Source organism: Xyrauchen texanus, chromosome 25, assembly GCF_025860055.1.
Source record: "Xyrauchen texanus isolate HMW12.3.18 chromosome 25, RBS_HiC_50CHRs, whole genome shotgun sequence".
Lineage (NCBI taxonomy): Eukaryota > Metazoa > Chordata > Actinopteri > Cypriniformes > Catostomidae > Xyrauchen > Xyrauchen texanus.
The window spans coordinates 22,144,528-22,159,147 of record NC_068300.1 but is presented as its reverse complement, the minus strand read 5'-3'; the positions used below and the strand labels follow the sequence as shown (position 1 = coordinate 22,159,147).

General features: G+C 38.9%; 1 protein-coding gene across 4 annotated transcripts in view; it reads left to right on the top strand.

The window, feature by feature from the left end:
* Positions 1-14,620, top strand: part of klhl17 (kelch-like family member 17) — a 37,998-nt gene that overhangs the window by 6,509 nt on the left and 16,869 nt on the right. For 2 of the 4 annotated variants that reach the window (XM_052092025.1, XM_052092026.1), the window contains exons 3-4: positions 3,715-3,836; positions 5,273-5,494. In XM_052092025.1, coding sequence (XP_051947985.1) covers positions 3,715-3,836; positions 5,273-5,494 — 344 coding nt within the window. Of the gene's footprint in view, positions 1-535; positions 3,837-5,272; positions 5,495-14,620 lie in introns of all 4 variants that reach the window. The other 2 variants (XM_052092027.1, XM_052092029.1) reach the window with 2 other exon arrangements.

Below are 14,620 nucleotides of genomic sequence, written 5' to 3'. Positions count from 1 at the left end.
CTGTACTCATGCCTGCAATGATCACAAACCATAAAGTGAAAATAATATGATCTAATTTTTCCAGCACTTTGTATTTAAGGGTATAACTAGAAAACTAATTTTTACACAGTTCTCTGGAATACTTTATTCTGATTGGTCAATTGCAATATTGTAGTCAAACGCTTTTATTTGCTGACCTCTAACTGTATATTTGACCATTGTCCCAGGCAACCAATCTTCAACATTGCACTTGAATGCCTCGTGGCTTTCTGCTGTCTCGTTCTCATCATACAATCATATGATTTCAACTCAAAACATTATTCGATGTCCATTTATTTATTTATTTGATAATTAGCCATGTAATAAGTGGGATAATTTATAGCCAGCAGGTTATTATTGCCAAATAAGACCCTTTAGCAAATCACATAGCAAGGGTTTCTTATGTGATCATGACTTTACATTATTATCTCATTTGTATTAAAATAATAAAAACAATTTGCCACATTTTAGTTGCTTGTTGATTCATAAACCTTAAATTGTATTTTATACCTGTCAGTAAGCAAGACAAAGATACCCAAGAGCAGAGGAGCAGCTCAAAGTATTTATTAACAATAAACTGGAACATCAACTGGCTGGTCAAGAGTGGAGAACCCAGCACCGGCTGCAGTAAGCAGGAGATAGGTGATCATTGATGCGTGCGCACTGTGGCAGCGCAGTGTGTAGATCCGTGAGGAATCCTCAGTTGAAGAGTTGTGAGTTTAAAGAACAAGCACACAGCAAACTAGAAAGTAACCACACTCCCGACACACGGGCAGAGGCGAGGAATCATCCGTTGAAAAGTCGTGAGTGCAGACAATAAGTGTACAGCAAACTGGAAGGTAACCGCACTACCAACACGTGGGCAGAGATGGGCAACCAAACAGATACACGATACAGGACTAACTAGGAAGAGAGTGCAAGGTAAGTTACTTCACACCCAACAACAATCTATCAAAGATACTGGCACAACAAAGGGATTAAGTAGGCAGTGAATCAGCTGAGAACCAGGTGCTGCTAGCACGCTAATTAGTGGCATGATCAGCATTCCCCTGGGGACAATCAGGGTTCCCATGTAAACACTGATCATGCATGCCGACAGCACCTGAGACACATTAGGGAGAGAAATAACAAAACAAACAGACCAAATCACTGTACTCTCCAGAACCTCTGCGCCTCTGCCTGACATCGATCAGTCTCCTGACCGTATACGACGGAGAGCCTTCAATTAGATGTGGAGGAGGTGGGACGGGTGTGGTGGCATGTAAATTGGAACGTAAAACCGATTTCATTTTGGAGACATCAAAAGACAGGATGAATGCATTTGAGGTAAGGAGGTAACTTAAGACAGACCAACACCAGACTAATGGATATAGGAAATTTGGGGACTCAAATTGGGGTCAACCAAACCTTCTGACAGCATACATAAGATGGGGGCTTAGACCGACTCCTTAGACAGCGGTTGGAGGAGACTAGCCGGGGGGTTACAGGAGGTCTTATTATTCACATGAACAGGGCTAGAGGCTACAAACCGTCCACCAGAATCGCTGTCTAATGAGTGTCTGGGTGCGAGTCGCCCCTGGATGACAAGTGACGTTGGATGAGTGGCACATCTATAGCTGGGCATGTAGCGGGGGACGCTGTGTTTTTTAGCGCAGCACAGACTTTAGCCTCCACCTCCCAGGATATCATGCCCACCACTCGACTTGACATTCTACAGGTGGGTAGAATGGTATCCGGTAGGATGGTGGAGATCGAGACAATGAGTCGGGCTTGATATTTTTAGAGCCGGGCGATACAAGAGGACGAAATTAAAGAGAGTAAAAAATAGTGCCCAGATGTTTGCTGCTACGAATGTACTCTAGGTTCTTATTATCAGTCCAGACCACGAAAGGTACCACCGAACCCTCTAACCAATGACGGCACTCGCCCAAATCCAGCCGGACAGCTAGCAATAATCTGTTACTGACATTGTAGTTCCATTCTGCTGGTGTTAAGCAGTGCGAAAAAAGGCACACGGATGCATCTTTCCATCGAAGGAAGAGCGCAAAAATCAGTGCGGGTGGAGGTGAGATCCATCAGAGGCGCAGCGAGTAGCCTTAAATTCTGAATAAACCTACGATAGAAATTAGCAAACCCCAGAAACCTCTGCAAAGCCTTGCAGGAGTAATTTTTATTTAAATGCTCTGTTGGATTTTCAGAGATGAAGGGGACTGGCTTGGTGGACTGGGTGATGACGGTCAAGGGCCTGCCACTGAGGGTGTGGGTAGTGATCGGTACATCCAACTGAGAGTCCTGATAAGACCCTTACCACCTCCTGACCTTGAGCCGAGCGATCGAACACTCGGCGGAGCTCCATGGAGAAGGCATGAAATGAAGCACAGCAGGGATGTCTGTTATCCCACAAGGAGGCTCCCCATTCACCTGCCCGTCCGGTGAGGAGTGTGATAACACAAACCACCTTCATTGTCTCCAACAGGAAAGCAGAGGGTTGTAAAGTGAAAAACAAGGAACTTTCTGAAAGGAAAGTGCTGCAGGATCCCGCCTCACCTGAGAACGAGTTGGATGATGAATATAAGCCTCTCAGCATCCAGAAACGTGGGGAACCACCAGAGCCGGCGAGGGCGCTTTCTGAGTGAGACCAGGATCGGGAGTTGTTGAACGACAGAGGTGAGCTCATCGAGCTGTGACGCCATCATATCCATGGAAGGTAACACACTCCCAACATGCGGGCAGAGATGAGGAATCCTCTGTAGAAAAGTTGTGAGCACAGAAAATAAGCGTACAGCAAACTGGAAGGTAACCGCACTCCCAACACGCAGGCAGAGACGGGCAACCAAACAGATACACGAGACAGGACCAACTAGGCAGAGAGAGCGAGGTAAGTTACTTATCAACAATCTAGCAAAGATACTGACACAATGAAGGGATTAAGTAGGCTGTGAATCAGCAGAGAACCAGGTGCTGCTAGCACGCTAATTAGTGGCATGATCAGCATTCCCCTGGGAACAATCAGTGAACTCCCGGAACCGTGACAATACTTCAGTATGAATTCCAATGTGTACATTACCTCAATTACAAGCATTTCATTCCTGCCTTTTGTCATGTTCTGTTGTTTTTCCCATGCTTTATTCTCTTCCCTGTCCTGGTCTCAGTTCAGAAGGTGTCTGGTTTTTCCTATTGCTCATCAATCCCACTGCACCTCAGACTAGAGTGTGATGGTATGTGTCAGGACAGTGTGGGCTGATCAAAGCCATGACTATCCTGAATTTACCATACAATATCTTCTTTCAATGCTTCAACCTTAAACTCATTATACATGTCATAACTTAAGTTGCTTTACTATCATAAACATTCTGATGAAAAATAATAGCTAGTTAAAGCTTTGAAATAAGTAGGTTTGTCTGTCTGTCTTACATTATTTGTCTAAATGTTGAGCCAGACTTAGGGTTAGGGTATTAATTATTTTAAACTGTTAAGTCAAGTCCAACATTAAAGTTTGTCATGACAAACTTTACCTATCTAGTTTATCTTCATCAAGTTATTGTATGTCTCACCAGTGATTACAAAATAATCAAACCCTCAACCACCTGCCTAACACCTGCCTAAATATATCAGATGCTCCTATAAAGCAAGTAAAGTGCTGTTTGAAATTACCTGGTTCATGCGTGTGTGCGTGTTTGTGTTGTGAATGTGCAGATGAGATGTCAGAGAGCCGTCAGACCCACGTGACCCTGCATGATATTGACTCTCAGGCCCTAGAGCAGCTGGTGCAGTACGCTTACACTGCCGAGATTGTAGTAGGTGAAGGAAACGTGCAGGTACGTCACCTTCAGTGACTTTTGAAGAGCATTTTTTCTTTTCAGGCCTGTATATTCACAATGACACTGCATCTGTATCAGGTTGTTATCATGTTTGCTCAGTGAGGCATTAAGTAAAATGGTATTTTTAAATGGTTTATGCAAACTAAGAATTTGCATCTTTGCAAATGTATACAGTCTTCTGAGACCTGTGCTGCTAAAAAAGGCAGATGTGTGTGTGATCAGAACCAAAAACTGGCAGCTAGTTTACAAGAATTTCACTCCATTTGATCTGATTAAACAAAGAAAGCCTTAATGATTTTCCCTAAATTCAGATTTACTTCCCTCTATTTTTACTTAATTATTCTCTTGTAGTATATGTGATATAGGTATACACTCACTGAACACTTTTGAGGAACACCTGTACACCTGCTTATTCATGCAATTATCTAATCAGCCAATCATGTGGCAGCAGTACAATGCATAACATCATGCAGATACAGGTCAGGAGCTTTAGTGAATGTTCATATCAACCATCAGAATGGGGAAATTTAATCTTTAAAATTTAAAATTGAATCTCAGTGATTTCGACAGTGGCAAGTTTTTTATGGCAGATGGGCTGGTTTGAGCATTTTTGTAACTGCTGATCTTCTGGAATTTTCCTTGACTACAGTCAACACATCCATTGAGCAGCTGTTCTGTGAACAGAAATGCCTTGTTGATGAGAGAGGTCAACGGAGAATGTCCAGATTTGTTTGAGTTGACATAAAGGCTCCAGTAACTCCGATAACTACTCTGTACAATTGTAGTGAGCAGAATAGCATCTAAGAATGCACAACATTTCAAACCTTGAGGCGGATGGGCTACAACAGAAGACCACGTGGTTCCACTGTCATCCAAGAACAGAAAGCTGAGGCTGCAGTAGGCACAGGCTCACCACAACTGGACAGTTAAAGACTGGAAAAACATAGCCTGGTCTGATGAATCTCGATTTATGCTGAGGTACACAGATGGTAGGCCCACTGCAGCCTCTGCTTTATGTTATTGGCTGACAGAAGTCGAACCCGACGTGGTCTTCTGCTGTTGTAGCACATCCGCCTCAAGGTTTGACGTGCTGTGCATTCCCAGGAGATCAGCAATTACAGAACTACTCAAACCTGCCCGTCTGGCACCAACCATCATGCCATGGTGGAAATCCCTGAGATCAAATTTGTTTTCCCCATTCTGATGGTTAATGTAAACATTAACTGAAGATCTTGACCTATATCTGAATGATTTTATGCATTGCACTGCTGCCACATGATTAGATGATTGTATAATCGCAGGAATAAGTAGGTGTACAGGTGTAGCTAGTAAAGTGGTCGCTAAGTGTATATGTTGCATATATAATATGTCACTCTTGCTGTAAAGTATATATGAGTGACTCTGGCTTCATCTTGTGTGAAAACCGCAAACAGACCCTCCTGCCTGCAGCTAGTCTCCTACAACTCAATGGAGTGAGAGATGCCTGCTGTAAATTCCTCCTCAGCCAACTGGACCCCTCCAACTGCCTAGGCATCCGTGGCTTTGCAGACACTCACTCCTGCAGTGACCTGCTCAAGTCGGCCCATAAATATGTCCTGCAGCACTTTGTGGAGGTGTCGAAGACTGAGGAGTTTATGCTGCTACCTTTGAAACAGGTGAGGTGAAACTTTCGGAGAGTAAGGAGGTTAAAGTTTAACCAAAAATTAGAATTCTGGTGTTATTATTTATTGTGTTTATTTCAAACCATTATAACTTTCTTCCGTGGAACACAAACTGGGGTATTTTTTAAATATATCCTTTCTACTCTTTTCCATATAATGAAAGTTAATTCGGACTGCAGCTTTCCCACCTGCAAACACACACACACACACAAAATATGCCTTTTGAAGCCATATGTCAGCTTGGTTTGAGGGACAGACACAGAAATGTATGGTGCTTTAGGGAGATTGATAGACCCAGTTCACTTTCATTATATGAAAAAAATTTACCTTTTGTGTTCCACATCATATGGGCTTGGACAACAGGATGAGTAAATAAGGACAGAATTTTAATTTTTGGGTGAACTGTCTCTTTAATCACCCTAGGACCAGGTCATAATAAAAAAAGTAAAAATTATTATGAATTAAAATATGTTCAAGAGGATTATACAAGAATAGATTTATTAAGGATATAGATAAAGAGCTGTGTAAATTGTACCCATTAAATGATGCATAAAGTGCTGGGGAGCAAAGACATAACAATCCTTGGAGGAAAATGGTTTTGGCTGCAGATTTCTAATTATATATGTTACTGACACTACTTCCTTTCACATTGGCTTTGAACATTTTAAAAACAGAATCTTTAGATCCGCCCTATCAGCCTTCTTGTGATCGAGCTGATCTATCTTCTGGGAAACCTTGGTGTTTTAATAATCCCTGGAAAAAAGTGCTTGGTACCTACTAGAAATGTCAAAAGTAGTGGTACTTTGGTACCAAGTCAATACTGAAACAACACTCATAAAAGTATTTTGCTGCTTCTTCAAGTTAAAATTAACTTAAGCAACACAATATATCCATTTAAATTTGTTAAATGGAAGTTTTCTTAATCCATTTGAGTTGGGACTACATGAATACTTTTGTGGTGTTAATGTAGCATTGATTAAACTGGACAGGGGATTTCATTTCCCAGCATGCTTTGCATGGAACTGGTTAGGGAGAATAAATGTTGAAAATGCCTTTTTGAGCAAGATTAGAAAAGGAGGAGATTTGTTAATGTTTAATATTCTGTTATGCTGGACTTTCTGATGTTAAAGTGGGGGTTTCTCCCTTGTGCTAAGGTTGAGAATGGAAGTTCACAGGGACTCACGTGATGCCATGCGAGGACCGGATGTGTGAGCGACAAGCTCTGTGTATTTTGCTGGTTTTTAATTATGTTTGTGTTATAATCCGGTGAGATTTGGTACACCCTGCTACATATTTGCTCTTTCAAAAAAATCCTAAATTCTTGGGCTCTGGAGATATTTAAAGACACTTACATGCTCAAGCTGATACCTCTGACGGGCCTGTGGTCCGGGGACTTGATTTGAATGGTGCGGCCAGGGAAATTCAGTGTCAACTGTCCAACATGTTTGTGATGCTGACAAAAGTCGTTGCTGACTTAGAAGATCTCGCTGTAAAGCGTCAATCAATTACGGTGACGGAAACAAAATTCTCTGAGTTGGTTACAAGAGTGACAGGTGTTGAGAAGCAGATAGATTATCTGGAGTCATCGGAAAAGGAATTATCTGATAATTCACCAGCACCAATAGGAGCGGTAGGAATAACATCCGAATTAATGGAAATCCTGAGCATGAGGAGGGCAGAGATATGGTGAAGTTCCTAGATGAACTCTTTCCGAGTCTGCTCGACATAACGGGCAATAAGCTGGAAATCAAGCAAGCTCACAGAGTCCCGGCTTGCAGATCAGCTGAGGGAGACAGACCCCGATCAATCCTGGCCAAATTTCTGAGTTCATCCGATAAAGATCTTGTGTTACGCGAGGCGAGGAGCAAAGGAAAGTTTTCTTGGAAGAATCACAATATTTTCTTGTTCCCAGACTTTGTCAGTTTGAGAAGAGAGAAACGTGGTCAATTTAAGGAATGCAAGAAACTTTTACATCAATGGAACTTTTCATCAATGGCTTTTGCCCTGATGTTCCAGGCCAAACTGAGAATAGAGACAAATATTGGCCACAATGTATTTTTATGCCCCAAGCAAGCACTGTCCTTCATAAAAACATTGGAGTGAGTAAGCCATTTAGTGTTTCTTATATGAGTGGATTGACTCGCTGTACTTACTCTGGCTGTCTTATGAAGCTGGGCACCATTTATTTTTTTTTTTTGTTGGTTCCGCCTAGCGCCTTGAGTTTGTTTTGTGGAATAACACTCCTTCAAAAACCTTTGCATTGACGGAAGATCGTTTTTACACTGAAGTTTCCGGCCAGTGATAAGGATGACAGCAAAATATCTACATGCCTACAACAAGCGATATCTTTTTAGTGTTGATGAACTGAGGAAATCATGGTGTGTTTCTTATGTGGCATCTGAGTAACTCGTTAAATATATACTGGACCATCTGAGGAACCGGGAGGCCTGTTTTGTTTCTTTTTGTGCTGGTTCCACCTATTGGCTGGAGTTTGTTTTATAGATTTTCTTCTGTTCTGTAATTTTGCCTCACTAAATTTGTACAGAAGCACCGGACTTGAGCAAGCCGACAGCAAAGTTGTTGTGGGGGCTCTCGTAGGCATGCATGAACTCTTTGAGTTTAGAGGGATCGATGCCTGTTGGTGCTGTTATTTTTCTGTTTGTTTTGTTCAGGGTTTTATTGTAGCACTAATGCTGAAATGCGGTCTTTATAATTTTGTTTTGAAACACAATATATTCTTTATATTATATAAAAATGTTAATATGAGTGGATTGTCTCTCTCCACATGGAATGTGAGTGGGACGTGGCACCCCATAAAAAGAAGGAAGGTTATATCTTTTCTTTTACGGAAGAAATATGATATTGTGTTACTCATCTTTGTCCGCAGGAAGCTGAAAAATTTGGGAAGATATGGGGTGGACATATTTTCTTTAGTGCTGGCTCAAGTAAGAGCAGGGGAGTCATTATATTGATAAATAAGCATCTACATTTAAAATTTCTCAAACAGATTAATGATAAATTGGGAAGAGTCATTATTGTTTTAGTTGTAATTCGACTCAAAGTCCCGAGAAACCCTCTCACTCTCTATGGTCCATGAGAAGGCCTCTCTTCAAAGCCAACCTCATCAATCATACAGACAATATCTCTTCGATATTACAGAGGTCCAAAACATTGACGGAACAAACTTTTGACCAAGAACCAAGCAACACAAATAATGCAAGGAAAAACCACAACATGCAAGTACATCTCCAATATTGTGCTCAAAGCGCTGGTGTATTTATTAAATACATTGGGTAATCCGATAGCAAATCAATGTAGACGCAAAGAAGGGTAAATGGTTCTTCCGGTATTGTCAACAGACATCATAAAGTTCATAATCACTGAATTGATAATTTATTTCACATTATGTCACTCTTCTCACCAACCTGTCTTATGTATATATTTGTTAGATTAGATTTATGTTTATAGCGGTGTCTGTATTCAAAGAGGAATGACTGTGGTATATTTTGATAAATAATCTCATCCCTGTTTCTAAAAGATTTCACTTCAGATTTGTACCTAAATACGTGTGATATTATTTTCAATAAGCCATGAGAATTATATCACTCCAATAAGTGAATTAATCATAATTCACTTATTAAAGCTAATTCCTTACAGTAGAAATTGTGAGCGGATACGTTGTATTACGATTATAGTGGTGGAGAATTTATTCAGACAAATAATCTAGTTATTTGTAATTTATCTAATTTATAATGGTTGTCGAACGCAACTAATTCCATTATACATTTCATGACCTAATAATGCACAATAAGGACAGTTTAATTTAGTTCATAGCTCACATATTTCGAGACCCTAAATTCCCTTCTAAATTTAGCATAACAAATATCCTTAGATATAATGGTGTGAGAATGATGACACTTTAAATTTCCCCTCTAAATGTTGCATAGTCAATAAGATTTATTCTAGAATTGTTTTTTTTTATATCTAAATCCCTCATTTTATCTTTTGTTGATTGCTCAATTGGAAACATTTTAGTCTCAGATAATGCACTGGTGAGTTTAGAGGTGTTGCCATATATGGAGAAAAAGAAATGATATAGTTGGCACTTTAATGTATCCCTTTTGCAAAATCCTGATTTTCAACAAATGTTAAAGGCCGAATTCAATGTTTATATGGAGACCAACTGGTCCTCAATATCTTCTGTGGGTGTGGCTTTTGAGGCACTCAGGGGGGTTCTTAGGGGCCGGATCATACAGTATGCCTCATTCACCAAAAAATCCAAAGCACAAGAACTCGTGGAGTTGGAAGGAAATATTATAAGTGCGGAGGCAGAGTTGAAGAGCCGACTGTTGTCTGATGGACTTAGAGAATTGACCTGATTGAAATACAGATATAAAACTATTTTGTCACGGAAGGTGGAGATTTGGCTATTCAGGGCAATACAGTCATACTTTCTAAATTCGTTTTCTACATTCCCTTAGTGAAATCTGCTGGTGGTGAAATTTTTACCTCGGCCATTGATATTAATAATGCCTTTAATGAGTTCTATCTTGATCTTTATAGTTCAGTCTTCATCTACTGATGAAGATATTAGAAAATTAGTGGAACCATTAAATTGATGACTGAGCAAAAAAATGATCTTGTTTCTGAGATAACTTTGGAGGAGCTGGACGAGGTAATTAAGGCCTTACCTACAGGCAAGGCTCCGGGGCCAGATGGTTTTGCAACTGAATTTTTTAGATCTTATGCTGCAGAATTGGCTCCAGTTTTGTTAGAAGTTTATACGGAATCACTAAAGAATGGAAAGTTTCCCCCATTCATGACACAAGCCCGGATCAGTCTGATTCTTAAAAAGGACAAAGATCCAAGTGAGTGTTAAATGTTACTGTCCAATTTCCCTGATCCAGCTATATGTAAAAATGTTGTCAAAAATTCTGGCTAACCAATCAAGTAAAGTTATGAGATCTCTTATACATATAGATCAGGTGGGGTTTATTCAGGGCCGCAGCTCTTTTGATAACATTAGGCATTTCATCAATATCATGTGGTCAGTGGCGAAAGATCAGACTCCGGTCGCAGCCATCTCACTTGACGCCAAACGGACATTTGATATGGTATTATCAATATATGATATTTTTTTAAGATTTTGGAAATATATGGGTTCAGAAATACTTTTATTGGATGGATTAAGCTACTTTATAGACACCCTGTAGCAGCGGTACAAACAAATTATTTTACTCTGGATAGGGGCACCCGGCAGGATTGCCCTCTTTCCCCATTATTGTTCGGTCCTGCACTGGAACCATTAGCAGCCGGAATAAGAAAGGAGGATGATTTTCCAGGGGTGGTGACGGGAGGTATGACGCATAAGCTTTTGCTTTATGCAGATTATATTTTATTATTTGTCTCCAACCCTACTTGATCTATGCCTTGTTTCCACAGAATTATCAATACCTTTTCGAAATTTTTGGGATACAGAGTTAAATGGTCTAAATCTGAAGCTTTGACTCTGACAGTGTACTGCCCAGTAAAGGCTTTTCAGCCAGGCGCCTTTCAGTGGCCCAAACAGGGCATTAAGTATTTGGGTATTTTATTCTCAGCTAATTTATGTGATTTTTCAGAGTTCATTTTGACCCTTTAATAAAAGGTTTTCGAGTGATGTTGGCAGGTGGGCTTCATTACATTTATCTATGATTGGGAAGGTTAATGTTATTCCAAAATGTAACTACCTATTACAGTCTCTCCCTATTGAAGTTCCCCATTTAAACAATTTGATAGTATAGCTAAATCCTTTATCTGGAATGGTAAATGTTCTCGAATGCATTCTAACATGTTCTAAATTTCTAATGATTTTGTTTTTACTTTGACTTCTTTACAATGTATGGCATTACTGTCATTATATTACTCTCATTTCATGAGTGATGCCCCAAATTGGGAAGAGTTGCAGTCTTTGAAAAAATTACGCATAGATGGCTGGGCAGCTTGGGTGCCTTTGACAAGAAGTGGGGCACTTATTTGGCCTTCTTAGAGGGTTGCCAGGGAGGAACAGTGGAGAGGGACAGTTTAAATTCTGTGTATGTGATGGATTGATGTGTGGAACCCTTTTTCTTTTTCATTTTGGGCAGTTTTTGGTGTATATAGTGAGTATTTTCTTCGACTGTCGGCTTGTATGTTTGTCTGTTATTATTCAGTGTCTGGCCACTGGGATGTGTGTTGGGTTGGGGGATTTTGATGAAAGTTGATTCCGTGTTTTCATGTGCTGATTGTTTTGATTGAGTTTGGAATCAATAAAAATTGTTAATGACAGTGAATGGATGTTCACTTTCAAGTGAGACTTTATTTGAGGCCTGCTTAGTTCTATAAGCAGTTGCTATTAAATTGATAGTGCAACAGTTTCACTGTCCTTCCACTTGTTCACCTGGCATATACTAATGATTATTAAAATAAATGTTGGACCAACCTAAGAAACTGTATTAAATAAACCTTAGTAAATTGAGTTTGATGAACCTAATGAAGTTGATTTCAAACTACTATAGTCAGGGTGGGAAGGGTTACTTTTGAAATGTTCCACTACAGATTACAGAATATTTGCTGTAAAATGTAATTTGTAACGTATTCCGTTAGATTACTCAAGGTCAGTAAAACATTCTAAATACTTTGGATTACGTCTTCAGCACTGGTAGATTTTTTTTCACTTGTTTTGACTATAAAAACTCTGCCAGTACAGTAAGACAAAATACACATGTTAAAAATACATTCTCTGAAAACCCTAAATATCTTATACAGTGTTGTTTAAATAAAAAGTATCTTGTTTTAAGGATTTTTAGATATTTTACAGGAAATCAATGCAAAAATCAAGAATGCGATTTTTGCCATAATATCAAAGGTCTTACTAGAAAAAAAAGAAATTATGATCCAACATGATTTTCTTGATAAAAAAATATGATCCTGCCTGGTAACGTGCATTTAAAATGGCTAGAATTAACATTAGAGCTTAGAGTAAAGCTGACAATTTACACAAGGTTTATTTCTATTTCTTCTGCTCCAAACATACTTCAAACTTCTCTGTCTGCTCGTATGAATGTAACACATCATAAGAAAGTGTTTCACCGCTGTTCAAATGCACTTTGGATCGCATCATTTATGTATAAATGTTTTCCATCTGAAAGGACTAAATATTAAATGAAACAAATGACAATAAAATGCAAAGTAATCTCTTCAGTAATTAAAATACTTTTTGAATATAACTTTATTTAATTATCTAATTACCAATTATTTAAATTGTAACTGTAGTGGAATACAGTTACGTATATTTAGTATTTTAAATACGTAATCCCATTACATGTATTTCGTTACTCTCCAACCCTGACTATAGTACATTAATTTGACCTAATCCAACTAAATTATGTTGGCTCAATGAAACTGACTTAATCCGAATGAAAGACATTAAATTACTTGTAAAAACTTTCTACAAATCAATTAAGGTTAACAACTTTTTGAGAGAAAAACGATAACGATGTAATGATACAGTCTTTCTGCAGTATCGATAGATACAATTTGGTACCTGAACACTGTTTGACTTTTGTTTAATTAATCTGGAAATTCTTGAGGGCTGTTATAATAAATGAAACAGATTTAAAATAGATTAATATTTATATTTAAAATAAAAGTGTGTTTTCAATAGCATGTTCGCTTTTGCTGTGTAATCGAAATTGGAATCGGGAAATGTGAAATTTTACTGGTTTTAGTACCAACTACTGAAATGTTATTATTGCGACATCCCTAGTACCAACTTGACCTTCGCTGCTGGATTGTTGGACATGATTTGAGGAGTTCTCTTTGAACCCTTCTACAGTCTTCGACACTCCTAGTATTCCTAGTCAAATATGACCAGATACAGTAATCATGTATTTTATTTCTGTAACGAAATGTTATATAATAAAACTAACTTCACTAAAGTAATGAGTAAATTGATCCATTTATTTAGGAATTCTATGGTATTTAGACCTAATTTAAATCTAAATGACTAATTACACTATTTGTTTTCATATAAAATAAACACATTTTGTATCACTTTCAGTTAATTAATAGCATTCACTTCATTTAATATGATTTTTTTTTATCAAAATGTATCATGCATTTTGGAGCATCTGCTTTCCATCTGCTGGGAAGGAAAAAAATAAACATTACATGAAATGACCATTTTAACCTGTAGATGACTGCAGTTATCCACATATGCTGCCTGGTCACTGTAGACCAATGTTGTAACTAAGTTATATATTTACTATGTATATATTTAGATATTTTCAAAGATTAATATTTGTAAATGTTTAGCATCCTTTTTATGTACGCAGTCAAACTTGACCATGGTGTTACAAAGAGAAGACTTAGCACCTAGATTCATAGAATCATTTATTTTTGTGTGTTCAGATGGCAAATGTAGGAAAAGTCATCAAGCCTTGTACTGCTTCAATGAAGGAAAAAATCTAATCTAACCGAAGACATGGTTAAACTAGCCTCATGATCTTCAAGAACATGAATGACTCTTCTCTGACTCATCAAAGCTAATATGTCTGAACTTGTTACACTGCTGTGTCACTGAAATAAATGCATTGCATCAGCACCTTGTGTCACTCAGTGCCTCTGGAGGTTTCTACAGTACAGTTTCAATCATCCACTTGAATATGCAGTAGCAACAGCCTGTCAGTGAGGAGTTCAGGCAGCTTATCAAGAGAAACCAGTCCCTGCTCTCATACGACACTAATTTCATCAGCTCTAATCGGCTCTTGTCACAGAAACAAGTTCTTTTGAATAATCTGAGTGCCAGTGCTGTTAGTGTCTCTCTGCTTTGAAAGGTTGCTTGATTCTGTGAAATCCCCCTGCTGTTTAGAGACTAATTGGAGACAACCATTAGCAAGTTCATGACCGCTGTCTCTCTCTCTCTCTCTCTCTCAACAGCTGTTGCTTGTTGGTGGCTCCTATTTGAGTCTATGCCCTCTGGGTTTTGAAGCCAGCTCCAAGCTTGATGACCTGGGAGACAAATGTTTTCTTGTATCCATGGCAACTGTGCCCTCTGCCACAAATAAACAAACAATCAGTGATGGGGATGGCGTAAAGACT